At 61.7% G+C, this 27,465-nt stretch overlaps 1 protein-coding gene across 1 annotated transcript; it reads left to right on the top strand.

Moving 5' to 3' along the window:
• PITPNM1 (phosphatidylinositol transfer protein membrane associated 1) lies at positions 1 to 26,468 on the top strand. The gene is made up of 24 exons (XM_077819800.1): positions 1 to 106; positions 2,348 to 2,440; positions 2,649 to 2,863; positions 3,356 to 3,477; positions 4,052 to 4,276; positions 4,870 to 5,184; positions 5,902 to 5,997; positions 6,320 to 6,427; positions 7,246 to 7,307; positions 7,777 to 8,021; positions 9,991 to 10,180; positions 10,490 to 10,597; positions 11,007 to 11,167; positions 11,542 to 11,729; positions 18,780 to 18,950; positions 19,406 to 19,555; positions 20,592 to 20,740; positions 20,908 to 21,018; positions 21,469 to 21,585; positions 23,654 to 23,802; positions 24,102 to 24,251; positions 24,426 to 24,609; positions 25,016 to 25,144; positions 25,446 to 26,468. Exons 2-24 carry the CDS (start codon positions 2,363 to 2,365, stop codon positions 25,698 to 25,700), a joined length of 3,678 nt encoding a protein of 1,225 aa, XP_077675926.1. The 5' UTR covers positions 1 to 106; positions 2,348 to 2,362; the 3' UTR covers positions 25,701 to 26,468.
• The last annotated feature ends 997 nt before the right edge of the window (positions 26,469 to 27,465 follow it).

Raw genomic sequence — 27,465 nt, forward strand, 5'->3', positions numbered from 1 at the left:
CCCCGCGAGATGCTCCACTGCGCGGCGCGGAGCGGGCCGCGCTGCAGCAGCCGCGGGACGGCGAGGGCCCGGCTGGTGCAGTGAGAGCAGCCCGCGCCGCCAGCAGGTGGGACTGGACCGCCAGGGGGCGGCTGCGACCCGGGCGGGAGCGGAGCGCGGGGCCTTGGCCTCCAGGGGGCGCCGACTGCGACATGATCGGAAGGGGGAGGCATGGGGAAGGGACCTTTCCCCTCTAGGGGGCAGCGCCTGCAACCTCACGGGGAGGGGGATGGGCATGGGCATGGGGCAGGGACTAGGGGGCAGCGCCTGCAACCTCACGGGGGGGATGGGAATGGGGCAGGGACCTTTCCCCACTAGCGGGCACTGGCTGCAAACTCAGGCGGGAGATGGGGAAGGGACCTTTCCCCTCTAGGGGGCATTGGCTGCAACCTGACCAGGGGCAGGGATGGGACAGAGACCTTTCCTCTCTAGGGGGTGCTGGCTGTGACTTCACCCCAGGGAATGGGGCATGGACCTTTCCCTTCTAGGGGGCGCCAGCTGCAACTTGACTGGGGGTGGGGTGGGGCAGGGACCTTTCCCCTCTAGGGTGCACTGGCTGCAACCTGATCTGGGGGCGGGGGGATGGAGAAGGGACCTTTCCCCTCTAGGGGGCACTGGCTGGGACCTGACCTGGTGGGGGTGGAGGGATGGGGCAGGGACCTTTCCCCTCTAGGGGCTGCTGGCTCTGATCCAGCCCCAGGGCAAGGACCTGGCTGGCTCAGGGGGTAGCAAATGGGACACCGGGCCTTTCCCCTCTACGGGAGCTGGCTGGGCATTGTCCCCCAAGAAAAGTCTGGGTGTCCCATTCCTGGGCTCTAGTCAGTAGCTGCCTGTGGTGAAACTGGGAAGGGGGGTTCAGGCTGGGTGGGGGGTGTTGGTATCCCAGACTCACATGTTTGCTGTTGGGGGGAGAAGGATTGGTGGTCTGGGTGGAATGGAGGGGAGGTTTTGTGCCCAAGCCCAGGTAGGGGGAATGTGGGGCGGGAGGTTTAATGCCCCAGGTGGAGGGGGAGTGAGTGGGGGGGGGGGAGGTTTGGTGCCCCAGGCCCAGGCAGGGTCTGTGGGGGGAGGTTTGGTGGCCCGGGTGGGAGGCTTGGTGCTATCAGCCCAGGCAGAGGTGGGCTGTGTGGGGAGGAGGTTTGGTGCCCCGGGGTCATGAAGGGGCTGAGTGGGGGAGGTTTGGTGGCCCAGGCCCAGGCAGGGGCTGTGGGGGCGGGGGAAGATTGGTGCCCGGGGCAAGGGTTATGGGAGGGGAGATTTAATGGCCCAGGCAAGAGTTCGCATGGGAGGGAAGGTTTTCTGTCCTGGGCCCAGGTGGGAGTTGTGGGGAGGGGTGAGGTTTGGTGGCCCAGGTGGGAGTTGGGGCAGGGAGGTCTGGTGCCTCAAGCAGGGGCTGTGGGGGAAGGTTTGGGGACCCAGGCCCAGGTGAGGGTTGTGGGGAGGTTGGTGCCCCAGGCAGGAGTTTGAGGGGGGCGGGGAAGGTTTGGGGACCCAGACGAGGGGTGTGTGTGTGTGTGAGGTTTGGTGCCCCAGGCAGGGATTTTTGAGGGGGTGGGGGTGGTTCCCCAGGCAGGGGCTGGGGGAGGGGTTTGGTGTCCTGGGCCCAGGCAGGGGCTGTGCGGGGAGGTTTCGTACCCCGGCTCCAGGTGGGGGGAATGTGCAGAGGGAAGTTTGGTGCCCTAGGCCCAGGCGAGGGTTATGTGGTGGGGGGAGGTTTGGTGCCCCAGGCAGGGTTTTTTTAGGGGGGTTGGTGCACTGGGCCCAGGCAGGGGCTGGGTGGGGAGGTTTGGTGGCCTAGGCCCAGGCAGGAGTCGTGTGGGGCAGGTTTGGTGGCCAAGGCCATGGGGCTGCGGTGCCCACACTGCTGTGTTCCCTTGGCTCCGGGAGCAGCCCCCCCACCAGCCCTGGGCTGCCAGTAGCATCCAGCTAGTTTGGGGGTTGGAACTGGGCAGGGGCCCAACCTTGCCTGGGTTGGGACCCAGGAGTCCAGACCTGTTCCTTGATGGTGCAGAGCTGGGCAGGGTGGATACGAGAGGACCTGACAGCGTGTGTGGGGAAGAGGGGGGTGGAGGGGAGATGGCCCCCCAGCCTGTTGCCCCCCCCTTCCCTGCACATCGCTATGGAAACGCATCAGGCAGGATGGATTTTTAAGCAGGTCACATGGGGATTTGCTTCTTGGTCCCCATCCCCCGTCCTATGGGCCAAGCAGCCAGAAGGGAGGGAGGAGGGTTGGGGCAGGGATGGCCCTCTGGGGCGGAGGTCTGTGAGGGGGGGCAGTGGGGATCTAACTCCTTGCCCCTGTCCACAGGCCCTGCCAGTCACCATGCTCATCAAGGAGTATCACATCCTGCTGCCCATGAGCCTCGAGGAGTACCAGGTGGCCCAGCTCTATATGATCCAGGTGAGGGGAGGGGTCTGTGTGTCGGTGCAGGGCGGGGTGTGTGTGTGGGTGCGGGGCGAGGTCTGTCTGTCTGGGTGCAGGGTGGACGCAGGGTGGACAGCAGGGACTGGATCTGTCTGTCTGGGAGGGTTGGCACCGGGGGGGCAGTTGGGGTGGGACTGGCTCCAGGGCCCAGGTTGGAGCCAATGGGTCAGTGTCTCCCCTCCAGAAGAAGAGCCGGGAGGAATCCAGCGGGGAGGGCAGCGGGGTCGAGATCCTGGCCAACCAGCCCTACAGTGACGGCCCGGGAGGCAGCGGCCAGTACACCCACAAGATCTACCACGTGGGCTCCCACATCCCCAGCTGGTTCCGTGCCCTGCTGCCCAAGGCTGCCCTGCAGGTGGAGGAGGAGTCATGGAATGCCTACCCCTACACACGCACCAGGTGCAGCATGGCGCGGGGTGGGGGAACAACAACAGGGTGTGTGAGGCCAGCTGAGCGGCATGCAGGGTGGAGGGCAGGCAGCTGAGGAACATTGGTCGCAGTGTTCAGGGGGCTGCCTCCTTGCCCTGTCCCCTTGCCCCTGCTGTGTGGTTGGTTGGGAGCACTCGTCTTGGAGCCACCCCAAAGTCCCTTGCAGGGCCAGGGGACCGGCACAGAGTAGGGGACAGCCTGCAGCGCTGTGGGGCCCCACCTCATGCTGCACTGATGGCCCCAGGGGGTGGGATGTGGGGTGGGCAAGACCAGGGGAGAAGCTGGGGGTGGGGCTGGTGCAGGCCCCAGGGGGTGGGGTGTGGGGAGAGTGAGGCAGAGAGGGAGGTGGGTGGGGTTGGGGCAAGGGCTGGAGCAGGGTGGGGGTGGGGCTGGTCAGAGCTGGGGCAGGGCAGAAGCTGCCCATTTTCACCCCCCCGTTCCCCCATCTCTCCCGTCTCCCAGATACACCTGCCCCTTCGTGGAGAAGTTCTCCATCGAGATTGAGACCTATTACCGGCCCGACTCTGGCAAACAGACCAATGTCTTCAACCTCACGGCAGCCGAGAAGAGGCAGCGGATTCTGGGTAAGCACTGCTCGCGAGGACAGCTCCCACGGGGCCCTCCAGCCCCATACTGGGTGGGCCAATCTGTGCCTTTACGCTCAGGGCACCTGGCACCGGTGCTGCTCCACCAAGACGGTGAGCAACAGAGCCAGCCCCCAGGGGAGGAAGCCCGTGAACAGGGCACAGACCTGCCTCACAAGTGCCTTAGTTGTACGGGAGCTCAGTGCTGGGGCAAGTCCGGTGGGTGGGGCTGGAGCCTGGAGAGCTCCCACTCCCTACTTCTGAGTCTGGGGTTTGCTGGAGTGGGGAGAAGGTGTCGTCTTGAGCCCTGCCGCCCGAGTGTGCTCTATCCCAGAGTTCTGTGGGGCTGGGAGGGCAGGCGTTCTCCCCACTCCTTCACCCACTAATCTCCCTCCCTTCTGTGCGCCCCCCCCCCCCCACACTGCTCCAACCCCCCGTTCCATTGCTCTGCAACAAAAACATTGGGGAATGGGCCCGGTATTTTCCCTGTCCATGGGGGGCTGCAGCAGGTGAGACCCCTGGCACTGGGGCAGGCAGGTGCCGTGTGTGGGTCCTGACTCCCTGCTACCCCCAGACACCATTGACATTGTGCGGGACCCCATCTCGCCCAACGAGTACAAGGTGGAGGAGGACCCCAAGCTGTATCGCTCAGCAAAGACAGGCCGGGGGCCTCTGGGTGACGACTGGCTGGAGGGGGCCGTGGCTGCCGGGCCCCTCATGTGCGCCTACAAGCTTTGCAAGGTGGAGTTCCGCTACTGGGGCATGCAGTCCAAGATCGAGCAGTTCATCCACGACGTAGGTGAGCGCTGGCCCCAGTCCCCTGGCTTCCCTGCTCCTTAGCGATGCCCCCCCTCCACCGGTGCTCTCCCTTCGCTATGCCCCGGTGCTGCCCCATAGCACTGCGCCCCGCTGCATTGCCCCTTAGCGCTGCCCTGGTGCTGCCCCCTGGTGCAGTCCCCACCCGCCTTAACCTCCAGGCCAGTGTCACTGCCTCCCATACCCAGCACTGCCCCTTAGCGGTGTGGCCCCCCCACCCTCCTAGCATTGGCCCTCCTACTCCTGACCCCCTGGCTTTGCCACCCAGCCCTACCCGGGAAGACCCCCTGTGACTTGCCCGCCTCCTGTTATAAGGCTGGGGGACCCAACCAGGGGAGGGGGAGCTGCTCACACAGCCTGCTGGGTCACACTGATGTAGCAGAGCCCTTTTAAGGGGATCCCAATTCCTTGATCCCCGCCATGGAATCCCCCCATTGGAGCTGCACGTTGGGCCGCTCTGGCTCAGGCAGGGGGAGAGCTGGGAGGCCCGGTGGTGGAGGGGTGCTCTGGCGGGGGGGAGCGGTGGGGGAGGGGTGCTCTGGCTGCGCCGCACTCCCCTGCCCCTCCCCCCCCCAGGGCTGCGCAAGGTGATGCTGCGGGCACACCGCCAGGCCTGGTGCTGGCAGGACGAGTGGACGGAGCTGACCATGGAGGACATCCGGCAGCTGGAGGAAGAGACGGCCCGCATGCTGGCCCAGAAGATGGCCAAGTGCACCGAGGCCGAGGAGGAGGCGGCGGCTGCCCCCAGTGCCGAGGACCGGGCCGAGCTGGGCAGTGTTGATGGGCAGGACCGAGCTGAGGGGCAGGGGCTGCCCGATGCCTCCCCCGACGACACCTTTGCCAAGCAGTGGTCAACGTCCTCCCGCTCCTCCTACTCCTCCCAGCATGGAGGTGAGGGGGCCAGGGCGGGGTTGAATGCTGGGGGCGTGTGGGGAGTGAGCTGGCAGGGGCAGGAGTGACGGCGAGCAGGATGGGCGGGCTGGTAGGAGGTGGGGGTGCTGCGAGGAGTGGGGTGGAGGCCTTGGCATGGAGCGGGATGGGAGCACTGGCTGGAGGGTTGCAAGGGATGCTGCAAGGAACAGGGCAGGGCTGCTGGCAAAGGCACTGTGGGCAGTTGGGCAGAGCTGGGGGTGATGGGGATGTAGGGCAGGGCTGCTGGGGGGCAGGGCACTCGGGGGGGGGAAGGGGGGGGTGCTGGCAGGAGGGCCAGGGGACAGGATGCTCATGGGGGAGCAGTGGGGTCTGCAGAGGTGCTGGGGGCTGGGGTGCTCAGGGGGACAGTTGTGCTGGCAGAGGTGTGGGAGGACAGGTACTCGGGGAAGGGTGGGGTGGGGCGCTAGGGGACAGTGGCACTTGGGGGGATGGGTGGAAGTGCTAGCAGGAGCACTGGGGTACAAAGGCGCTCAGACGGGGGTGGGGTTCTGGCAGAGGCACTGGGGGACAGGGTGCTCGGGGGGGAAGGGGTGGGGTGCTGGCAGGGCGCTGGGGGATGGGACATTCAGGGGGAGGGGTGGGGTGCTGGCAGGGGGGCTGGGGTGGGTTGCTGGTGGGAGAGCTGTGGGGCGGGTTCCCCAGTCTCTGGTATCTGACCCCCATCCCATCCTCTAGGGGGGGTATCGCCCCAGAGTCTCTCAGAGTGGCGCATGCAGAACATCGCACGGGACTCGGAGAACAGCTCAGAGGAGGAATTCTTTGATGCACACGGTACAGAGAGTGGAGGGGAGTGGTTCCCCTTTCCTGGTGGTTGGTGTGCCTGGGCGGAGTCTCCCGTTTCTCGGAAAATATCTCTGCTGGGGGAGTCCCCTATTCCTAGTGGCAGGTGTGCAAGTGGAGTCCTGCATTCCTGGGGGTCTCTCTGCTGGGAGGTCCCCCATTCCCAGGGGCACATGCCGGGGGGGTCCCCCATTCCCAGGGCAGGTGCAAAGAGAGTCCCCGATTCCCACGGGTGTCTCTCCCGAGGGTCCCTCATTCTTGGGGGGGTCTCTTTGGGGAGTGTCTCAGTCTCATGACCCACCCTCCCCCACAGAGGATCTGTCTGACAGTGACGAGGTCTTTGCCAAGGAGATGACCAAGTGGAACTCCAACGACTTGCTGGACACGCTGGACCGGCCAGGAGAGCTGGACGAGGGTCTGGGTGAGCATGGGGCAGGGGGAGGGTCGGGGCAGGGTAAACACGAGAATGGCCCTACTGGGTCAGACCAAAGGTCCATCTAGCCCAGTATCCTGTCCTCCGACAGGGGCCAGTGCCAGGTGCCCCATAGGGAATGAACAGAACAGGTCATCATCAAGTGATCCATCCCCTGTCGCCCATTCCCAGCTTCTGGCAAACAGAGGCTAGGGACATCATTCCTGCCCATCCTGGCTAATAGCCATTGATGGACCTATCCTCCATGAATTTATCTAGTTCTCTGTTGAACCCTGATATAGTCTTGGCCTTCACAACATCCCCTGGCAAGGAGTTCCACAGGTTGACTGTGCGTTGGGTGAAGAAATACTTCCTTTTATTTGTTTTAAACCTGCTGCCTATTAATTTCGTTTGGTGACCCTTAGCTAGTTCTTGTGTTAATAGAAGGAGTAAATACACTTCCTAAAGGACAGGGGAGTGGGAGGGTGGGGGATAGGGTAGGGGGACAGGATGGTAGGAGGGTGGGGCAGGACAGTAGGAGGATAGGGCTGTTGAGGGAGGCAGGGCTTCAGGTGGGCAGGGAGGCAGGAGGGTGGGTGTTGGGATAGTGTAGAGGAACAGGGTGGTGTGAAGGTGGCAGGTGGCATGGGGGGAGGGTGGCAAGAGGGTGGGAGGTGGGGGAGTGGATCAGAGTACAGCAGGGTGAATGCCAGGGCCCCCGTGGTCCACCCAGCACCCCAGGGTAGCGGGGTTAGGATCCAGCAGCTGGGCCTGGCCCGTGGGGCACCTCCCGCGCCAGCAGGCTCACCCGGGCTTTGTCTGTGCAGGAGATGGAACCAGCGTGGCCAAGCCCAGTGGCAATGGACTGACCGGGGCCAGCTTTGCCGAGGTGTGTGCCCCCTGCCCTGGCCCCAGCCCTACCCCCCCACCCCACCCACGGCCCACCTGGTGCTGACTCCAGCCCTGCTACCTGTCTTGTCTCACCTGCCCCAGCCCCTGCCCCACCCCATCTGGTCTGGCCTTCTCCTTGCAACCCAGATGCCACTTGCCTTTTCCCCTAGGAATCACCAGCCATGGCCTCCCCTGGCACAGACACCCCCGACCCCAGTGGGGGGCAGAGCTGGCTGCTCACAGTCCAGTGTGCCTAGAGCAGCTGCGTGGGGCCAAGTGGGGGCTCTCTGACCCCAGTCCAGAGCTGCGTAAGCTGGCTAACCTGGTCCTCAGGGAGGTGCTTCCCAAGTGCCCACTGTGGGCATCATCGTCCCCCTGCACCAAGGGGCACCGTTATCTCCCCCCCCCCCACAAGGGCCATGCCTCCCCGTCCCTGCCTGCCCCACTGACGGCATGTGTTTCCGCAGGGTGGCTCTGTGGAGAGCGTGGCACAGGCCTGCCGAATCCACGCGCTGTTCCTGATCCTGCACAGTGGGAACATCCTGGACCAGGGTGCTGGCGAGCCAGGCTCCAAGCAGGCTGATGTGCAGACGCTGGCCTCCACCTTCGATGCCGTCGCCCGCGTGCACTTCCCCGAGGCGCTGGGCCACGTGGCGCTGCGCCTGGTGCCCTGCCCACCCATCTGCGCCACCGCCTACGCCCTGGTCTCCAAGTATGTCCTCCCTCCTGCAGGGGGCACTGCCTGCAGTCAGGGCTGGCCCCTGTGCCCCAGTGCGGCCCTAGGGGTGCTGTGCTGCGGGGAGTAGGTTGGGAACTCCATGGGGGCACTCTCCCTCAGCCAGTGCTGGCTCTAGCATGGCACTAGGGGGAGTATCAGCAGATGAGGTGGCTGCTGGGTAGGGTGTTGCCCAATCCTTTGGATGGGTGAATAATTGCATTGATACTAATGTAACGAGCTGGGGGTACTGGGGGTCTCATCCCAGAACCGGGCTCCGCAGAATTAAAACTGACAATTCAATATCTTGTAGGGAACCTCGGGTGAATGGCAAAGACTCTCCCGCTGCGGGCAAAGCAAAGTCATGGCAATTTTTAGTCATGCAATCCATAGACAGCAAAGCTCCAAACCCCATAGTAGGACACAGTACTAGGGGCCCCTTTGGTGCCATTCCGTGCGTGTGCTCATCTACTCACGCCCTTCCTTGGGGACCTGGTGGGGAGAGAGAAAGGACCAGCCATGTCCCTGGCCTGCCCAAGGAGTCCGATGGTCCAGACCCCCGACGCCCAAAGGTCGGTGGTAGATAGCCGTGGAGAGCTGAAGGGTCGCTTATGGAAAGCTAGCCCCCGCTGCGTGGTGGCTTGGCCTATTCTAGAGCCTGGGCAATATCACGAACGTTCGTTCTGATGCCCAGCCTTCGGTGTCCAATCTATCGTCCTCACCCTTGTAATATTGGGGTGACCGTATCCTGTTGGTTAACACATCAGTGCCTTTTAGCTCATTGTCATATAGGTCACCTATTGCTAGGGTCCGACCAAATTCACGGTCTGTTTTGATCAATTTCATGGTTGTAGGATTTTAAAAATCGTAAATGTCATGATTTCAGCTCTTAAAATCTGAAATTTCAGGGTGTTGTAATTGTAGGGGTCCTGACCCAAAAAGGAGTTGTGGGGGGTGTCACAAGATTAGTTTGGGGGGGGGGCGTTGTGGTACTGCTACCCTTACTTCTGCACTGCTGCTGGCGGGGGCTCTGCCATCAGAGCTGGGCGGCTGGAGAGCTGCAGCTGCAGGCCGGGAGCCTAGCTCTGAAGGCAGAGCCCCCGCCAGCAGCAGCCCAGAAGTCAGGATGGCCTGGTCTGGTATTGCCACCCTGACTTCTGGGCTGCTGCCAGCAGAGCTGGGCCCTCAGTCAGCAGCCCCCACTCTCCGGCCACCCAGCAGCGCAGAAGTCAGGGTGGCATGGTATGGCATTGCCACCTTTACTTCTGCACCGCTCCTAGCGGGGCACCGCCTTCGAGCTGGGCGCCTGGCCAACAGCCGCCGCTCTCTGCCCACCCAGGTCTGACAGCAGCACAGAAGTAAGGGTGGCAATACCGCGGCTCCCCCTAAAATAACCTTGTGACCCCCTGCAACTCCCTTTTGGGGCAGGACCCCCAACTTGAGAAACGCTGGTCTCCCTCGTGAAATCTGTATAGTACAGGGTAAAGCACACACAAACCCAGAGTTCACGGTTCATGGCTGTGAATTTGGTAGAGCCTTACCTATTGTTCAGGCAAGTGGGTGGTTCGACATCTGCCAGCAATTCTGTCCCAAAATACCCCAGCGCTCCTGCGGTCACCTGGTACTGTTATGATCCAACTCTCTCTCGAGCAAGCTATTCCCAGCTCCCCAAACCTCGGGTAACGGTCAGGCCATTTTCTCTATAGTGAGGGCCGTGTTACTCATGCTAACTTGCTTAAGCCAGTGTCTTACAGGACACAGGCCTGTGGGTTCCTTGTGTTCCTGCTGAGCTAAATCACAGGCTCCATGGGCTACAGTGGGTGGTGGTCCTGTGGGCGCAGGGCCCTGCCCAGCTGCCTGTGCCATCCCTCAGCTGGCATGGGAGGGGCTGCCTTCCGGCGATGGCACGGGGCATGGGGGTCTCCAGGCAGCAGCCACCTCTCTCACCACTAACCCTCACCCCCAGCCTCAGCCCCTACAGCCATGATAGGGACAGCTTGTCCAGCAGCCAGGACCACATCCCATTGGCCGCCCTGCCCTTGCTGGCCACATCCTCCGGGAGCTACCAGCATGCCGTGGCCACCACCATCGCCCGCGCCAACCAGGCCCACAGCGCCTTCCTGCACTCCACTGAGGGCTCCGGCTTCTGTGGCCAGGTCAGGGGGCAGCGCTGGGGGGAGGTGAAGAGGGGCACAGTTGGGAGGAGGGTGGGGCTGAAGCTGTGGGGAGTGGGATGGGGGAGTTGTGAGGATGGGGGTCTCTGGCTGTGGGGCTGGAGAAGGGAGCACTGGCTGTGGGGGGCAGAGTGGGGGCACTGTGAAAAGTGGGGGTTGGTGGCTGTGGGGGACGCTGTGGGACGGGGAAGGGTGAAGGGGGCAGCGGCTGTGGGGGTGGGCAGGGCCAAGTGGGCTATGACTATGGGGCATGGGGTCCCTCCCGGATCGGACGGTCCCTTCCTCCAGCAGGTGGTGCTGATTGGTGACTGTGTTGGGGGCATCCTGGGTTTCGATGCCCTGTGCCAGAGCCGGGCGGGCACTGTGGGGAGCCGGAGCAGCAGCCGCCGGGGCAGCCTGGTGAGTGCCTGGGCCCCTCTTTGCCAAGGGAGCTGGGGTGGCTCTGGTAGCCCCTCTATGGGATCCTCCATTTTCACATCACTCTACACTGCCCCATACCCACCCCCCTGAGCGCTGGAGCCTGCTGGGCTGTCCGTGGCCCCGACCCTTTACATGGTGGGGAGGGAGCAGCAGCTCAGGAAGCCCTGGTCTGGGATGGGGACGAACCTCTGAGAGGTGATGGGGTCCAGGGCACCGAGGGCCTCCTGAGGTGGGGACAGTGCCCACGATAGGTGGGGGGTGGCCCTGGCCCCGTGGGGGTGGGGTGCCCGCGATGGGGTGGGTGGCCCTGGCCCCGTGGGGGTGGGGTGCCCGCGATGGGTACTGTCCCAGCCGGGTGCTGCTCTCTCACTGCTCACCCACTGCCCAGAACTTGGAGCCGATCTCCCCGGAGCTGGGCAGCAGGAAGGACCCGCTGGCCGAGGGGGCTGGGGGGACGGGACGGGCCAGCCCGGAGCCTGGGGTGCTCCCGCCCCCCCCGGAGCACAGCGACGTGGACTCTGTGCGCCAGCAGCACACCTTCCTGTGCAGGTGAGAGCACCCGGGGTGGGGAGGGGGCTGCCCTCGGTGGGTATTGGGGGAGGGGTGACCCCTCCACAGGAGGTCACTGGCAGGACTGGAGCAATGGCTCTGGGCCCCATGGCACAGCTCACCCCAGTCGGGGGGCAGGAGATTGACCGCGTGTGACAGCTGCACCCCAACCCCATGGGAGCAGCACCAAGTGGACATGCACAGAACCAGACCCCTGCCCTGGGGCTGGACAGGAGCCGGTGCCCCCGGAGGGGAAAGGCCCCGTGTCCCAGTCCCCCTGCCCTGGGGCTGGATCAGAGCCAGTGCCCCCTGGAGGGGAAAGGCCCCGTGTCCATCCCGGTGCCTGCTGGAGCCTGCTCTCCTGTCCTCTCCAGCCTGCAGGCCAGCGTCCCCCAGGGGGAGGGGGAGCTGCGGCCCAGCAGTTGCTCCTCGGGCTCAGCGCTGGACGGGGGCGAGGGCACGGCCGCCCGCCTCGACTTCAAGGTGTCCGGCTTCTTCCTGTTCGGCTCGCCGCTGGGGCTGGTACTAGCTCTGCGCAAGACTGTCCTGCCAGCCTTGGATGGTGAGGGTCCCTCGCGCCAGCCGGCCCCGGCCTCTGCACCCCCACAGGGCTCCCCCGGGGCCGACACCAGGCCTCCTCTCTTCCTCCAGCGCTGACCCCCCCCCCCACGCTTCTCTGGTGCAGGCACTTACCCCCTACACACGCACACTTGCGCTCCCCCCGGCACAGACTCCCAGGGGGTTCGATGCCCTGGCTGTTACCCAGTGTGAAGGTCACACAACCCACGGCCGTGCCTGTCTCGGCGTACCCTTAGTGCGCCAGGCCCCTGGCTCAGTCTTTTCCAAGGGCGAGGCCTGTGGCTTCAGCCCCTGAGACTGGGCCCTGCTTCTCCCCGGGGGTCCCCAGCGGGTCCATGTGAGCTCAGGCCCCTGGCAGAGCGATGGGCCCCACAAGGATCTGCAGGGAGAGAGCACGCCCTCTCCCACAGTCTGCATTTGGCAGGCCCCTGGAGGCCACTTGGGGCCGTGTGAGGAAGCCAGACTTCATCACAGTCCCATTCCCTGCTCTTGCCCAGAGCCTCTGGGGTCCGCTGCCCCTGCCCGTGCCCTGGACGGCCACTCTCTGATCATAGCAATGTCGGGCTGGAAGGGGCCTCGAGAGGTCAACTCTGTCCCCTCACACTGAGACAGGGCCAGGTAAATCTAGACCATCCCTGACAGCTGGGGTTTGTCCCACCTGCAGGGATGTGGGCTGCCCCCCGGCTTGTAAACTGTCCTCGGAGGAACCCTTGAGTGCAGCAGCCCCCCAGGGGTCCCACCCTTCCTCCAGGGCCGGCCACACGGCCTCACCACCTCCGAGACAGAGCCTCTGGGCTCCAGCCCTCCTGCTCCACCCTGTGAGCTCTGCCTGGCGCATCCCACTGAGCCACACCCCCGGGAGAGACCTGGCCGCTCTTCGGGGCCCAGTGCCCCCCCAGCCGGTGTTCACAGTGACACTTAGCAGCCTTTTCAGAACAGTGTCGGGTTATGAGTTATCTGGGACTCGGCCTAGGGAGGCCCTTAGGGCCACAGATAGAAAGGTTAAGATACCGTTCAGCTGGCCAGGCCATGGCCCCCCGAGCCGAGCTGCCCTATGAGCTCTTTGCTGGCTCTCTCTCCAGTCTTTGTCCATCCCAGGTGAGAGCTGCTGAGTCTCCCCAAAAGCCAGCTCTTATCCCAGCCATGTGCCAACTTTCAATCCCTTGTCCGGCTCCTGCAGAGCCCTCCTGAGCTCACATGTGCCGCCTGCCAGCTTCTCTGGATCGGTGTCAGTTGTTTGGTCCTTGGGGCTCTTGTGGAATGGGTCAGTATCAGACAGTCCTTTACCCCACAGCACCCCCTTCATACCACCCCAGGGAGGTACGTGACACAACACCTCGGGTCCCCTGCTCTGCCCTAGGAGCAGCTTAACCCTGTTGCCCCCATTGGATACTGGCCCCATGACAAATCAGTCCCTGCTGTGCAGATCACTCCTCAAAATACTGCAGAGAATTCCCACTTTGGCACATCAGCCTACTCCAGAGCTTCTCTAGCCCTAGCGTTTGAAAGGCCTGTCTAATACCTAGCCTCGATTTCCCTTGCTGCAGGTTAAACCCATTGCTCCTTGCCCATCTTCAGTGGGTGTGGAGAACAGTCCTGGTTATAACAGCCCTTAGCAGAGTTGAGGAGCATTATCAGGTCCCTGCTCAGTCTTCATTTCTCAAGCCTGAGCATGTCCAGTTTCTTCAACCTTCGCTCACAGGCCAGCGTTTCTGAACCTTTGACCATTTTCGTTGCTCTCCTTTGGACTCTCTCCAGTTTGTCCACATCTGTCCTGCGTGCGGCGCCCAGAACTGACTGAGCTCTGTTCAGTGAGTCCTGCTGGGATGGACACCTGAGAGAGACTCGTACATACACACACCCCTTAAGCATCTGCAGTGACTGTAAAGACAGCAGGGATTATGAGTCAACTGGAACGCAGCATAGCGAAAAGAAAGTTACAGCATTGTGGTTACCCAGAGGCCCAGCCAAGCGGTGTGTCCCCCTTGGCTCCCTCTCTGTCCTCTGTTCAAGTTCCTGGCAAGTCCCAGCTGGCTCCTCCTCCGTCTTTGTTCCCCACCTGGTGAAACAGGGCTGGCTTTCTGCAGAGGGGTGGGCCATCCATTGTCATGAGTTGCTAAGTACCAAGTGTACTTAGCAAATGTACCAAATCCCGGTGACTGGATATGCCATTGTCTTCACACTCTCCATTGAGCTAGGCCAGACCTCAGACAGGTAGGCATCAGTCACACCTGCATCTTGAAGCCCGCGGCCTTGCAGACATTAAACAATCCTCCCCACACCCCAGGTGACAATGCAGCATATGGGGGAAACTGAGGCACACATAGTATTCATACAAAATATTTACGGAAATTTCTCCCTCCGTCACACATACACACCCCAGAATGACATTAGCCATCAGCTGCATCCTGGTGTGGGCTCATATTCAATTTGTGATGCACTGGGAGTCTCTGTCCCTGGTCACAGCTGTGCTGGTTCCACGTCCCCTCGCGTTGGCTGCCAGGCATTCATGGAACCACATCCAGTCGCTGGACCCTCCCTCCTCTTATTGGAGGATAGTTGGGGATAGTGCTTCCAGCAGCACCCCTTCACCGGTCTGGTCCCCAGAGGGGAAAGGCAACCTCTTCACAGCCAGTGTGTTTGGGGCCATCGAGAGTGAGCAGGGAAACTGAGTCACATATATTATTCATGCAGACATTATAGATGTTCCTGCATTCTCCATGTTGCACCCTCTTTCCAGGTGACCCCCCCCACCCCAGTGACCAAGGGAAGTTGGACCTTCTCCTTTCAGGACCATGTGTCAGCAGTAACATTCACATTCCCCCTTCACGTGACTCTCTTCCAGATTGTCAGACTCCATCTTAACAACTCAGCGTTCAACCCTTTCATTTGCTGTAGCCAGGTGAGACGTGAATGGTCAGTACACACAGTACGCTGCTGCCCAAACAGTTTCGGCTGCAGCTTCTTCAGGGCCCACCCACCGGCCAGACCTCCTTTCTCCGGGGTGACATAGCTCTGTCCCCTGGGGTAGTAGTTTCTTGCTCAAGGGTACAATCAGGTGTCTCTCCCCCTTAGCACTGGCCTGCATCAGCCCTGTGTCTGAGGTAACTCATCCTAGTTTCCAAAGTCTTTGTTCACCCGTATTGAGTCTGGGCTTAGAGCCTCCTTCAGTGCACTGCTCAGCCAGACCACCTTGTCCAGCTCCCCCTGCTTGTACAGTTTGGTTATGGGAGTTGCTAGGGCACTAGGGTGGAGCACAAACCTCCCGTAGTGCCCTGCCATCCCAATCAAGACCTGGGCCTGTTCTTGGTTTGGGGAGCGGCTCAGTCCTTAATCGCCTCCACCTTGGCAGGTCTGGCCTTGTGCTGCTGCTCCCAGGCACTTGTGGCCCAGGCACGACATCTCTGTGAGCCCCACTTTACACTTGTCCACCTGCACAGTCGCTCCTGCCTCCTTCACTCCTGGGCCATGTGTCACGGAGCCACGGGCTCGGTGCTACATCCCCAGCTTTGGAAGAGTCTCTGGGGGAACCCCTTCAGTGTGCCCACCTCGAGGGACATCTCAGAGGGGGGCCCCCTCAAACCCCCACTATCCCCCATTGCCCAGTCACCAGGGATTAATGCACCTCACCAAGCATTTGCAGTGATGCTCACACAGCATTGTCAGAACAGTGCGGTTTATTAGTCAGCTGGAACACAGCATAGGAAGCCCTTAGGTTAGCACAGGTTGGTCAGCCCAGGGCCCAGCCAAGCTCTAGTGAACCCCATGGTTCAAGCTCTGTCTCTGAGTCTGACCTCGTTAATCACATCCCAGGCGAGAGCCCCGACTCCTTCCAGCAGCTGACTCTTATCCCCACCTTGTCAGGCCTTTGTTCTCCAGCTGGAGGAAGTCGCTCAGCTTCCCTGCTGAGAAATGGGGAAATCCATGTCCCTCGGGTTGCTAGGTGTCACAGTCCTGGTGGTTGGCTTTCCATTTTCTTCATAGATTCTCTGTTGATACGGGGTCAGCCTCAGCCAGTCCTTTTTAGTGACCCATCCCGGCTCAGACAGCTAGGCGCTATTCATATCTATGTCTCTTCACCTGCCTGAGAGCAAATAGTTCTTTCATCCTCCCACTGGGTAGCCTTGCAAAATATGAGGGAAACTGAGGCATGGGCAAGATTCATACAAATAGTATAGACAATGCCCCCTCTGTCACAACATGTTCCTCCCAAGATCTGTGAGAGTGAGGGATTGTTCTTCAGGATAGATTGTAGATCCTTGATGATGCGTTGGAGAGGTTTTAGTTGGGGGCTGTAGGTGACGGCTAGTGGTGTTCTGTTACTGTCTTTGTTGGGCCTGTCCTGTAGAAGGTGACTTCTGGGTACCCTTCTGGCTCTGTTAATCTGTTTCTTCACCACCCAAATGCAAAAAAAAAAAACCCTTTGAACCCAGGAAGGAGCACTTGGGAATTCCTCCCTGTGGGGTACCCTCAAGCCCTTTCACCCCCCTCTGGGGAAGAGCTGAGAAAGAAAACAAAAAAATTAGCTCTTGCCACCAGCTAATTAATCCCAACTGTGCATACAAAATGATGAGAGTCTAAATTAACTGTTGCCACTCAAGAAAGAGATCTTGGAGTCACTGTGGATAGTTTTCTGAAAACATCCACTCAATGTGCAGCAACAGTCAAAAAAGCAAAGTGAATGTTAGGAACCATTAGGAAAGGAATAGACAGAAAATATGATGCCAGTATATGAATCTATGGTAAGTACACACCTTGAATACTGTGCACAGTTCTGGTCGCCCCATCTCAAAAAAGATATATTAGAATTGGAAAAAGTACAGAGAAGGGCAACAAAAATGCTTAGGGGTATGAAACAGCTTCCATACAAGGAGAGATTAAAAAGATAGGGACTGTTTTGACTAAGGGGAGGATGTGATAGAGGTCTATAAAATCATGAATAGTGTGGAGAAAGTGAATAGGGAAGTGTTATTTACCCATTCACATAACATAACGTAACCAGGGGTCATCCAATGAAATTAATAAGCAGCAGGTTTGAAACAAACACAAGGAAGTACTTCACACAATGCACGGTCAACCCATAGAACTCATTGCTGGGGATGTTGTGAAGGCCAAAAGCATAAGTGGGCTCAAAAAAGAATGAGATAAGATCATGGAGGGTAGGTCCATCACTGGCTATTAGCCAAGCGAGTCAGAGACGCAACTAAACTTCTGGCCACCAGAATCTGGAACTGGATGACAGGGGATAGATCACAAGGGGGGAGGGATAGCTCAGTGGTTTGAGCATTTGCCTGCTAAACCCAGGGTTGGGAGTTCAATCCTTGAGGGGGCCATTTAGGGATCTGGGGCAAAAATTGGGGATTGGTCCTGCTTTGAGCAGGAGGTTGGACTAGATGATCTTCTGAGGTCCCTTCCAACCCTGATATTCTATGATAATTGCCCAGTTGTGTTCATTCCCTCTGACACCAGTCACTGTCAGAAGATGGGATACTGGGCTAGATGGACCATTGGTCTGACCCAGTGTGGTCGTTCTTATGACCCACAAGCACCAGAGAAAGGTTGACATGAAATTAGCCCCCTGGCTCATAACTGCCTTGCTGGGAAAGCCTACCGCTCAGGGTAGCGAATGGTGACAAACGCCACCACCAGAATGTTTTTCTTCCCTGAGCAGGGAGTGGGGGGCTGTGCTGTGGGCCCCATGCCGGCAGCCACCTTCTGAAAAGATTCCTTTAGGGACTGTTCATAATCCCCCCATCGGCCCCTCCCAGTTGGCCGCATGGCCCAGGAAAGGAGTGAGGCTACGCAGCCTGCCTGAAGGGGGATCCGGTTCACAGGCTGCCTCGGAGGGAAAGGATGCACCTTGAACAGGGTCACCAATCCAGCATCTCTCTCCCAGTGGAGTTGGCCCCCTGAGCTCTCTGCCACACAGCCTCTTGCTTCTCAGGTCTCCATTGCCAGGGCCTGCTTCCCCTGCTGCTCTTCGGCTGCTTGCCCTGCTCAGCCAGGTCCTGCTTCTGCAGCCCCAGACGCCGGCCCTTTGCTTCTAGCTTTTGCCTGCTCTAGTTCCTGGGCTGGGGCCACTGCGGCTGTCACTCTTGGCCTCTCACCTCTCCTCTGGGGCGTCTGGGTCTCCATTCCCTGCGGCTGGTGGATTGGGCCGCTCAGAGCCTCGCCTGGGCTGGAACCAGGGTTCTTTGCCAGATGTCCTGGAGCAGGCCTCCTGGTGTCTGCACTGCTCTGCCATCTCCCTCATGGGGAGTTGTTTAGATGTCATTTCTCCTGCCATTTCTTTTTTCATAGATTCCCAGGCCAGAAAAGCCCATTGTGATCAGCTAGTCTGACCTCCTGTCTAGTACAGGCCAGAGACCGGCCCCAAAATAATTCCTAGAGCAGAGCTTTTAGAATAAACATCCCATCTTGGTTTAAACACTGGAGAACCTACCACGGCCCTTGGCAAATTGTTTTAAGCTTGTTTCTGTGGCTGGGGCCACTGAAAGTGGGAAATGACACCCACCGCTGCCATCAAGCTGGCACAGATTTCCAGGGTCTCTGCTTTGCCCCAGCCTTTATACAGACACCTCTGGGGTGTCCCCTTTATTGAGCTAGGGCCAGCTCTGTTGCTCCAAGACAGGGCATCTGGCACCCCTGCTTCCCCCCATGGCTCTCCAACAGAGAGGGGGCCCCCTCATTCCCCTAGGTGCCGATCCCACCCCCTGAAACATTTGTTCCCGCTGCCTTGCCCCCCCCCTCCACCCCCATCCCCTAGATGCAGGAGCCTCTCTCCCCTGTTGCGCTCACTCCCCCTGGATTGCTCACATCCCCACTAGGCACAGGGGCTGCTGCCCCCCATCGCTTGCCCCCCTGCATCACTGCTCCCCTCCCCTGCATTGTTCACTCAGTGGGTGACCCTTCCTGCATTGCTTGCTCACCCCGCACTTCCCCCACAACCAAGGTGCAGGGGCTGACCCCTCCCCTGCATAGCTCACTAACCCCTTCCCCCCGGTGCAGGCATTTAACCCCCCTGTCCCTGCAGTGGCCCAGATGCGCCCGGCCTGCGAGCAGATCTACAACCTGTTCCACGCAGCCGACCCCTGCGCCTCACGCCTGGAGCCCCTGCTGGCCAAGGCCTTCCACGCTGTGCCCCCCCTGGGCGTGCCTCGCTACCAGAAATACCCGCTGGGCGACGGCACCTCGGCACTGCTGGGTAAGGGCTGGGAATGGGGGGCGGGGACAACAGGATCCCTTTGGGGCAGTCTCAATGGGAGCATGGGGGTCCCCAGGGGCTGGGGATAATATTGTGGGGTAAAGGGGGGGACAGTGGAGTTTGGGGGTTCCCTCTGGGATGTCCCCTTGGGGTGGGCAAGTGGGGGATGTGACAATGGAAGTTAGGGGTCCTTCAGGGGGGCAGTGAGGGTTAAGGGGGCCCCTCTGGGATGTTCCCTATTGCCCCCCTGAGGGACAGTGGGGTTTGGGGGTCCCCTCTGGGTTGTCAGGGTGGTGGTTGGATACGGGGTCCCCTCTGGGTTGTCTCTCAGGGGGACAGTGAAGATTGGGGGGTCCCCTCTGGGTTGTCTCCCAGGGGACTGTGGGGGGCAGGGTCCCTGGGGTCGCTGTGCTCACCCTGTTCTCTCTCTCTCTCTCTCTCTCTCCCTGGCTCAGCTGAGGCCCTGCAGACTCATTCCACCCTCTTCCTGGGCGACTTGGAGCTGACAGCTCCCACCACCCCTACCAGCTGTTTTGGAGGCTTCTGGAGAGGCAGCGAGACAGGAGAGCCTCCCGCCCCCTCCAGCACCAGCGAGGTCGTCAAGAGTGAGTGCGACCCCTCCCCCGCCCACCTAGCCCGTTGCCTAACACCGCCCCCCCCCCCCCCAGCACCAGCAAGAGTGACGTGAGGGAGTCAGGGGGATGGAGCATTGAGGGGGTACAAGACAGGAGGCTGTGGCATATGGGGTAGGTCTGGGGTGCTGGACTGCAGGGCAGGGTGTGAGGGGTAGGCTGCAGGTCTGGGGTAGGGGGTGTAGGCAGGAAGTGGGGGATGGGGCAGGTCTGGGGTAGGGGGTGCAAGGTGGAAGGGACAGAGTACAGGGCAGGTCTGGGGTGAGGGGTAGGGGGCATCTCAAGGGTGGATGGTGTAGGCCAGGGGATGAGGGGTAGGGGCAGGTCTGAGATGAGGGGCACTAGGTGGAAGGGGCAGAGTATGGGGCAGGTCTTGGGTAGGGGGGAGCAGTGCAGAAGGTGAGGGGGTAGGGAACAGGCCTGGGGTGGGGTACCAGGTGGAAGGAGCGGGGTACAGGGCTTGTCTGGGGAGGGGGTACTGGGCAGAGGAAGCGGAGTACAGGGCTGCTCTGGGGTGGGGGTACTGAGTGGAGGGAGTGGGATACAGGGCTGATCTGGGGAGGGGGTACCAGGTGAAAGGAGTGGGGTACAGGCCAGCCTGGGGAGGGGGTGCCCGGGAGAAGGAGTGGGGTACAGGCCAGTCTTGGAAGGGGGTACCTGGCAGAGGAAGCAGGGTACAGGGCCGGTCTGGGGAGTGGGTACTGGACCAGTCTGGGGTGGGAGGTACCGGGTGGAGGAAGCGGGGTACAGGCCGGTCTGGGGAGGGGGTACTGGACGAGTCTGGGCTGGGAGGTACCGGGTGGAGGAAGCAGGGTACAGACCGGTCTGGGGTGGGAGGTACCGAGCGGAGGAAGCGGGGTACAGGTTGTTTTGGGGAGGGGGTACCGAGCAGAGGAAGCGGGGTACCAGTCCAGTCTCGGAAGGGGATACCAGTCCAGTCTGGAGTGTGGGTACCGGGCAGAAGGACCAGGCCGGGGTACAAGTTCTCTTGACACTGCTCTCCCCGCAGTCCTGGAGCGGTGGTGGGGCCCAAAGCGCATTGATTACTCCCTGTACTGCCCTGACGCGCTGACCGCCTTCCCCACCATCACCCTGCCGCACCTCTTCCATGCCAGCTACTGGGAGTCCTCCGACGTGGTAGCCTTCATCCTGCGCCAGGTGCGCCAGAGGGGTCCGGGAGGGGAGGGGCCTGGGGGCAGGGTCGGTGGCACAGAGGGTGTCGGGAGCAGGGTGGGGAGCATGCAGTGGCCGGGGCCCTGTCGCCGGGGCGGGGCGCGGGCAGTTGCCGTCTGGCGGGGGGCGCTGAGGCCGCGCTGCTATTGCAGGTGATCGAGAAGGAGCGCCCCCAGCTGGCGGAGTGCGAGGAGAGCTCTGTCTATAGCCCCGCCATCCCCCGCGAGAAGTGGCAGCGTAAGCGGACACAAGTGAAGATCCGGGTACGCGGCCTCCACCGGCCTGAGGCTGGGGCAGCTGGCCTGTGCCCGAGCAGGGGGCTGCATGGGGGGACCGGGGTCAGGGCAGGAGATGGTGCTGCTGGGGTGGGTGGGCTGAGGATAGTCGGGTGAGGGCAGTGGGGGCCCAGGCAGAGTGGAGTGGGGCAGGGGCCTGGGGGGCGCGAGCGGAGAGGTGGGGATTGAGTCATTGGGTTTTGCTGGCGGGGGTTACGTCAGCGGGGTGATGCCGAGTCAGCAGTACTCCATTGGCCCCCACAGCTGGGCTGGGCTCCTAGGGCACAGGGCTCTGGATGGGATGCTGGACTCAGCCCCAGCTGTGCTGCCTGAGCTCACGCAGGCCCCCGTGGGGTGGGGGGCAGAGACCCCAACAGCCCTTGCAGGCGTGGGGAGGTGGGGAGCAGCCGCCACTGACCCCCCTGCCCTGCCCCGCAGAACGTGACGTCCAACCACCGAGCCAGCGACATCATCGTGTGCGAGGGGCGGCCCCAAGTGCTGAGTGGGCGTTTCATGTACGGCCCCCTGGACGTGGTGACGCTGACTGGGGAGAAGGTACCGGCACCGTGAGGGAGAGGTGGGGTCCCACGTGGGGGCTGGGAGCGTGAACCCTGGCACTAGTGCCCTGGGGTGCCATGCAGCTGTGGACTCCGTTCCTGGCTCCTTCCCTCTGTCAGTCCAAGGCCAGAGCCCTGGGTCTCTCCAGCTGAGTCTGCATGGGTGCCCCGCCACTGGCCTTCCCGGCTGCTCGGTGCCAATTGGGGTTCTCTATTTGCACCCTCCGTTGGTCTGGGTCAGTTTCGCCCAGGCCTCCGATGACCCATTCCTCCCCACCACACTGGCAGTCATGTGACACAAACACCTCAAGCCTCCTGCTCGCCTCAAGAGCAGATTTCACCCTTCTGCACCCACTGGCCAGCAATGCAAAGTACAGGGGGAAACTGAGGCACACGTCGGCCTCATAAAAACATTAGAAAACTCTCACTTCGTAGCCAATATTCCAGTGGAAGCTAAGAAGAGAACCCCTTTTACTGAGCCCAAGGAGCCTTAGCTACTAATTAACACTGGGCTGTTCTCAGGTCAGCGCTCACCTTGGAGGGCATTTCTCACAGCTGGACACTCGGTTATTCCCAACCAACCTGTTTATTAATTGGCCAGAGCCACCTTAGCATACCAGCAGCAGTGCACCACTCGAGCGTAGATACAACCACCGTTTCAGCTCTGTCCTGCACAGCCTTGCAAGCGGTACCGTGGGGTTGAGGACGAGCGGTTAGATCAAGGAGCAATGCAGAGCAGCTGGGTTTCTTTATAATCATCACTCAGCAATTCTTCCGCCCCGAACACACGGACACTCCTGCCCAGTATTTCACCGGGGAGAAAGGAAGCGCTTGTCTTTCGAGCCCCTCACACTGCTATGGGTGTGGATTGGTCCCAGAGTGGATTGGTTCAATGCTCAGGCCTACAAAGAAGAGCGCGCAAAGCGCGGTGGTTAAATCCAACACGTGGCTGCCCGAGGTGTTGCTAGGGCATGTACACTCAACAAGCCAACCTGCAGATATTTCTGTTAAAGAACAGGGGGGAAATGAAATCTCATCCCTTCTTCTTCTCCTGCGAACCCTGGGCTGGGGGCGAGTCGTTCATCTCTTGGTGCTGTGACCGTGGCCGAGGGAAGAGGCTGCCTGCAGAGGGTGCAGCTAGCTCTGGGGTCCCCCAGGGTGACCTCAGTTTTATATGCCGCTTTCCAGCTCTGAGTTCCTCTGCTGTCCAGGAGATGGCGCTGGTGTGTGACACATTGCAGAGAGCGAGGGGTGTTGCTTTGATTCATGGCCAGGCCTGGTTCATAATGAGCCCAGTGCCCCCTCGCAAGCGATTTCTCTTAGTGTTCCAGAGTCTGGTTCTGGTGAGGAGCTGTGCAATTCCTGTCACTCCTAGAGAGCCCCGGTCACCTCCAAAGCACGCACACCACCCCCTGACAGATCCCTGCAGTCTGGTGGGCCCAATGCCCCAGCCCCGGATGATCTCTGAGACCTTTGCTGCCACACCCTTCAGGCTTGTCCCAGGGTCTCAGACGTCCCAGGGAGGAACAAGCTGGAGGGCTGGCGAGGAGAGAGGTGGCTTTGTCTCCCAAGGCAGGCAGCTGCACGCTGGCATCAGCGGGGGCTAGCTGGTTGAGACTTCTTGGACTCTCAGGAACATTTTTGGGTCACCCTGCAAGCTGTTCCCAGCTCCTTAAACTTATCTATTCTCCCCTGGCCCTTGGCTCACGCCTGGGAGCAACTGCTCCTCTCTGTCACCTGGCAGGGGCTCTTAGCTAGACTAAGCGAATTGGACGTCTCATCCGTGAGTGAACTAGGGCAGTCTTTGGGGAGAGTGTCTGACAGCAGCTGGGAGATCCCTCGCAGGTATCACTCGACATTCCTAGGAACGGTGTCATTTAGCTTTAGCCTAATTCTAGACTCAAGAGAGGTAGCCGGGGTCTCCAGACAAGAGGTCTCAGCCGCTCCAAGGGGAAGCTGGACTTTTGGGTGCTGCACAGGGTGATCTCGGATCCCGGGCAGGCCGAGGAGCCATGAGAGCAGTGGCTGTTAAGAGCCAACGTTAACGCCTGCGCGGCTTCTGGCAGGTGGACATCTACATCATGACGCAGCCGCTGTCGGGGAAGTGGCTGCACTACGGCACCGAGGTGACAAGCAGCAGCGGGCGCCTGGCCTTCCTCATCCCGCCCGAGAAGGCACTGGGCATTGGCATGTACCCTGTGCGCATGGTGGTTAGGTGAGACCCCCGCCCTCTCTGTGTTCATGTGATCCTGGGGAGGGATGCACTGGGAGTGGGGCTGTACCAGCAGCCTGGCAGGGAGAGCCCTCGGGGAAGGCCCGGGGAAAGCAGTGTTGGGAAGGGGTGAGGGGAAGCTGTTGGAGCCCAGAGACACCTCTGGGTAAGGCTTGTGGGAGCCCCCGCCCCCGGCAGTGTGTGTGCGGAGGAGGGGGAGATCTATGTGCAGGTGCGGGGGGGGGGGTCCTGTGGGCTCCCATGTCCCACTCGGTCCCTGACGTGCCCCCGCTCCCGTGCAGAGGGGATCACAGCTACGCCGAGGCCTTCCTGACGGTGGTGGCACGCAGCACCGAGGCGGTTGTGTTCAGCATCGACGGCTCCTTCACAGCCAGCGTCTCCATCATGGGCAGCGACCCCAAGGTGCGGGCAGGCGCCGTCGACGTTGTGCGGTAGGTGCCCTCAGTGACACCCGCCCCCTCCCCCCGGGTAACCCTCCCACTCCTGTCCCTACGCCCAGCAACCCCCTACCACCTGCTAACCACCTTCCTGCTGCTTTCCTCTCAGCTCCTGCCCCCCCCCAGCTCCCCACGGCCCCCCATGATGCTCATGTTGTGTTGCCCCAGGCATTGGCAGGACTCGGGGTACATGATCATCTACGTGACAGGGCGGCCTGACATGCAGAAGCACCGCGTGGTGGCCTGGCTGTCACAACACAACTTCCCGCACGGTGTCGTCTCCTTCTGCGATGGCCTCACCCACGACCCCCTGCGCCAGAAAGCTGCCTTCCTGCAGAGCCTGCGCACCGAGGTGGGGCCCGCGCCCAGCGCTGTGGGGGACAGGGCACAGCCAGGGCTTGGGAGTGGCGGGGGGCAGGCCAGGCCGGGGCTCAGTCAGTGCTAGGGGTTGGCACAAGAGGGCAGGGTTTGGGTGGGGCTTGGGGATCACGAGGGGGCGGGGCTCGTGCAGCATGAGGGGTGGGGCTTAGGTGGTGTGAGGGGGTGGGACTTGGGACAGCACGAGGAGGTGGAGCTTGGGGTATGGGACTCAGGTGGTGCTAGGGGGTGGGGCTCTAGTGGCACAAGGGGGCATGGGTCAGGTGGCACGAGGAGGCGGGGTTGAGGGGATGTGGGGGCGGGGCTCGGGCAGCAGGAGTGGGCGGGGCTCGGGTGGTACGAGGCGGTGGGGTGCCAGGCTGAGTACCCATGTGCTGCAGGCAGAGGTCACCATTGTGGCTGGCTATGGCTCCACGAAGGACATCTCGGTCTACAGCTCCCTGGGGCTCTCGCCCACCCAGATCTACATCGTCGGGCGCACCGTCAAGAAGTTCCAGAACCAGTGCCAGGTACGCGGACACCAGGGGGTACAAGTCGCAGTCCCCGGGCAGCGGACTAGCTGGCTCAGGGACTGGGACATGGGGCCTTTCCCCTCTAGGGGGCGCTGGCTCTGGTCTGGCCCCAGGGCAGGAGACTGGCTGGCTCGGGGGGGTGGGGAATGGGACATGGGAGTCCCTTCCAGAGGGCACAGAGCGCCTGGGCTGAAGGGTGGGAGGCAGTGGTGCCCATGGCATGGAGACAGTGGGGGCTGGGCCTCGGTGCTCTCCCGTCCAGCTGCCCCCATGCTCGGTCTGTTGCGTCTGTCCGCAGTTCCTGTCCGAGGGCTACGTGGCGCACCTGGCCCAGCTGGAGACGGCGTCGGTGGCACATTCGCCCAAGGGGGCACCGCGGCCCACGCTGGGCAAAGGCACCTACGGCTGCCCCGCCCCTGTCGACTTCCTGCGGAAGCAGAGCCAGCTGCTGCGCTCGCGGGGGCAGAGCCAGGCGGAGCGCGAGGGGGGCGCCCCGGCTCCGCCCCGCGCCAAGGCCCGCAGCATCAGCCTCAAGCTGGAGAGCGAGGAGTGAGCCCCCCGCGGCTTCCCGGCCTGGAGCAAGCGCCGCGCCCGCAGGAGGCGACGAGGGCGTCCGGCACGGAGCGGGCGCTCCCGACGGGACCACGTGCCGCACCGCAGCGCCGGTGCGGGGCAAGAACTGTGCGTGGGGGCCAGAGGAGCCCCCCAGCACTGGGCATGGCCTGCCCCCCATCTCCCTGGGCTCCCCTCCCCCACCCACAGCCCACTGCTCTCTTGGGCATGGCCTGCCTGCCACCCACAACCCCCTGCTCTCCCAGCCCTGGGGTCCCCTCCCCCACCCACAGCCTCCCCTGCTCCCCCAGCCCTGGGCCCAACCTCCCCTCCTCCACCGCAGCTCTGTTGGTGCCCCTCAATCCTGACCCACAGACCTCTGCCAGCCCATCCCTGAGACCCCCTTCTTGCCCATGCTGCTCTCTGGGAGCAAGTGGCTGCCGTGTGGCGGGGTTTCCCAGGGGAAGGGTGAGTCGCTGCTGGGAATTAGGGGGTTGGGCCTCTCCACCCTGCCCCCCATGCAAGGCCTAGATCTGGCACATTTGCCCCTGGACCCTGGTGTCCCCATCACAGCGACTGGGAGGAGGGGCAGCTGCCCCTGTCTCTGGGCAGCTCCTGTACCCCACAGCCTGCATGACCCAGCCTCCCTGCACAGAGACCCCATCCATGCACCCAGCCCCAGCTGTGTCCTGTGTGATGCTGGATCCCAGAAGCAGGGCCAGATGGCCTGGGCGTGAGTTTAGGCCATGCGCCCCAGCTGGGCACGGTGCGCCCCAGCTGGGCACGGTACACCCCCACCCAGGGGCGGGGGGGTTCATTATTTATTTTTGTTGGTGTCGGAGTTAGCGAGGGAGAGGCCAGGCCCAGAGGAGGCGGGGCCTGGGGGGGGGAGGGGCAGAAGGATTCATGGTTCTTTGTTTTTTAAAAAAAATGTGTAAATGTGGAATAAAAATGTAAAAATAAATAAACAGAGAATGGTACAAAGAAGAAGGGCTGGTTCCTGGGGGCGAGGAAGAGGAATACAGGGCGGCAGGGGGGAGCTTTATGTGACTGGAGTATTAAAATCACGAGTTATAACCTATTCAGCAGGGAGCGAGGCCTTGTCCGAGACGGGATTATCACTGGGAAGAAAATGATCTCAACTGCTCATGGCCCAGTGCCCTACCCGGTAGAGCAAAGAGGGGTATTGGCGGGTGTCTGCTGCAGCCACCAAACCACACTAGCGAATGGGATGGCTGCTCCTTACGCACTTGTCTACTGTGTGCGTGGGGGGGGCGGGGAGCTGTGATCGGGGGGGGGACTTCAGTTTGAATGCCATGTGCTGGGGGTAGGGTTGCTAACTTTCTGATTGCAGAAAACTGAACATCCCAGCCCTGCCCCCTAGGCCCCCCCCCCCTTCTCTGAGGCCCTGCCCCTGCTCACTCCAGCCCCAGTCCCTCTGTCACTCACTCTCCCCCCACCCCCGCTCACTTGTTCATTTTTACCGGGCTGGGGCAGGGGCAGGGGGTGAGGACTCCAGCTGGGGGGTCCGGGCTCTGGGGTAGCACTGAGAATGAGGGGTTTGGAGTGTGGGAGGACTAGGGCTCTGGGCTGGGGCCGAGGGCTTTGGATGTGGCTCAGGGCTGAGGCAGGGGGTTGAGGTGCAAGCTCTGGGAGGGAGTTAGGGTGTGGGAGGGGGCTCAGGGCCAAAGGTTGGGGTGCAGGAGGGGATGTGGGGTGCAGGCTCCGGGCAGTGCTTCCCTCCGGCAGCTCCCAGAAGCAGCGGC

The sequence above is a fragment of the Eretmochelys imbricata genome, chromosome 6 (genome assembly GCF_965152235.1).
Source record: "Eretmochelys imbricata isolate rEreImb1 chromosome 6, rEreImb1.hap1, whole genome shotgun sequence".
NCBI lineage: Eukaryota > Metazoa > Chordata > Testudines > Cheloniidae > Eretmochelys > Eretmochelys imbricata.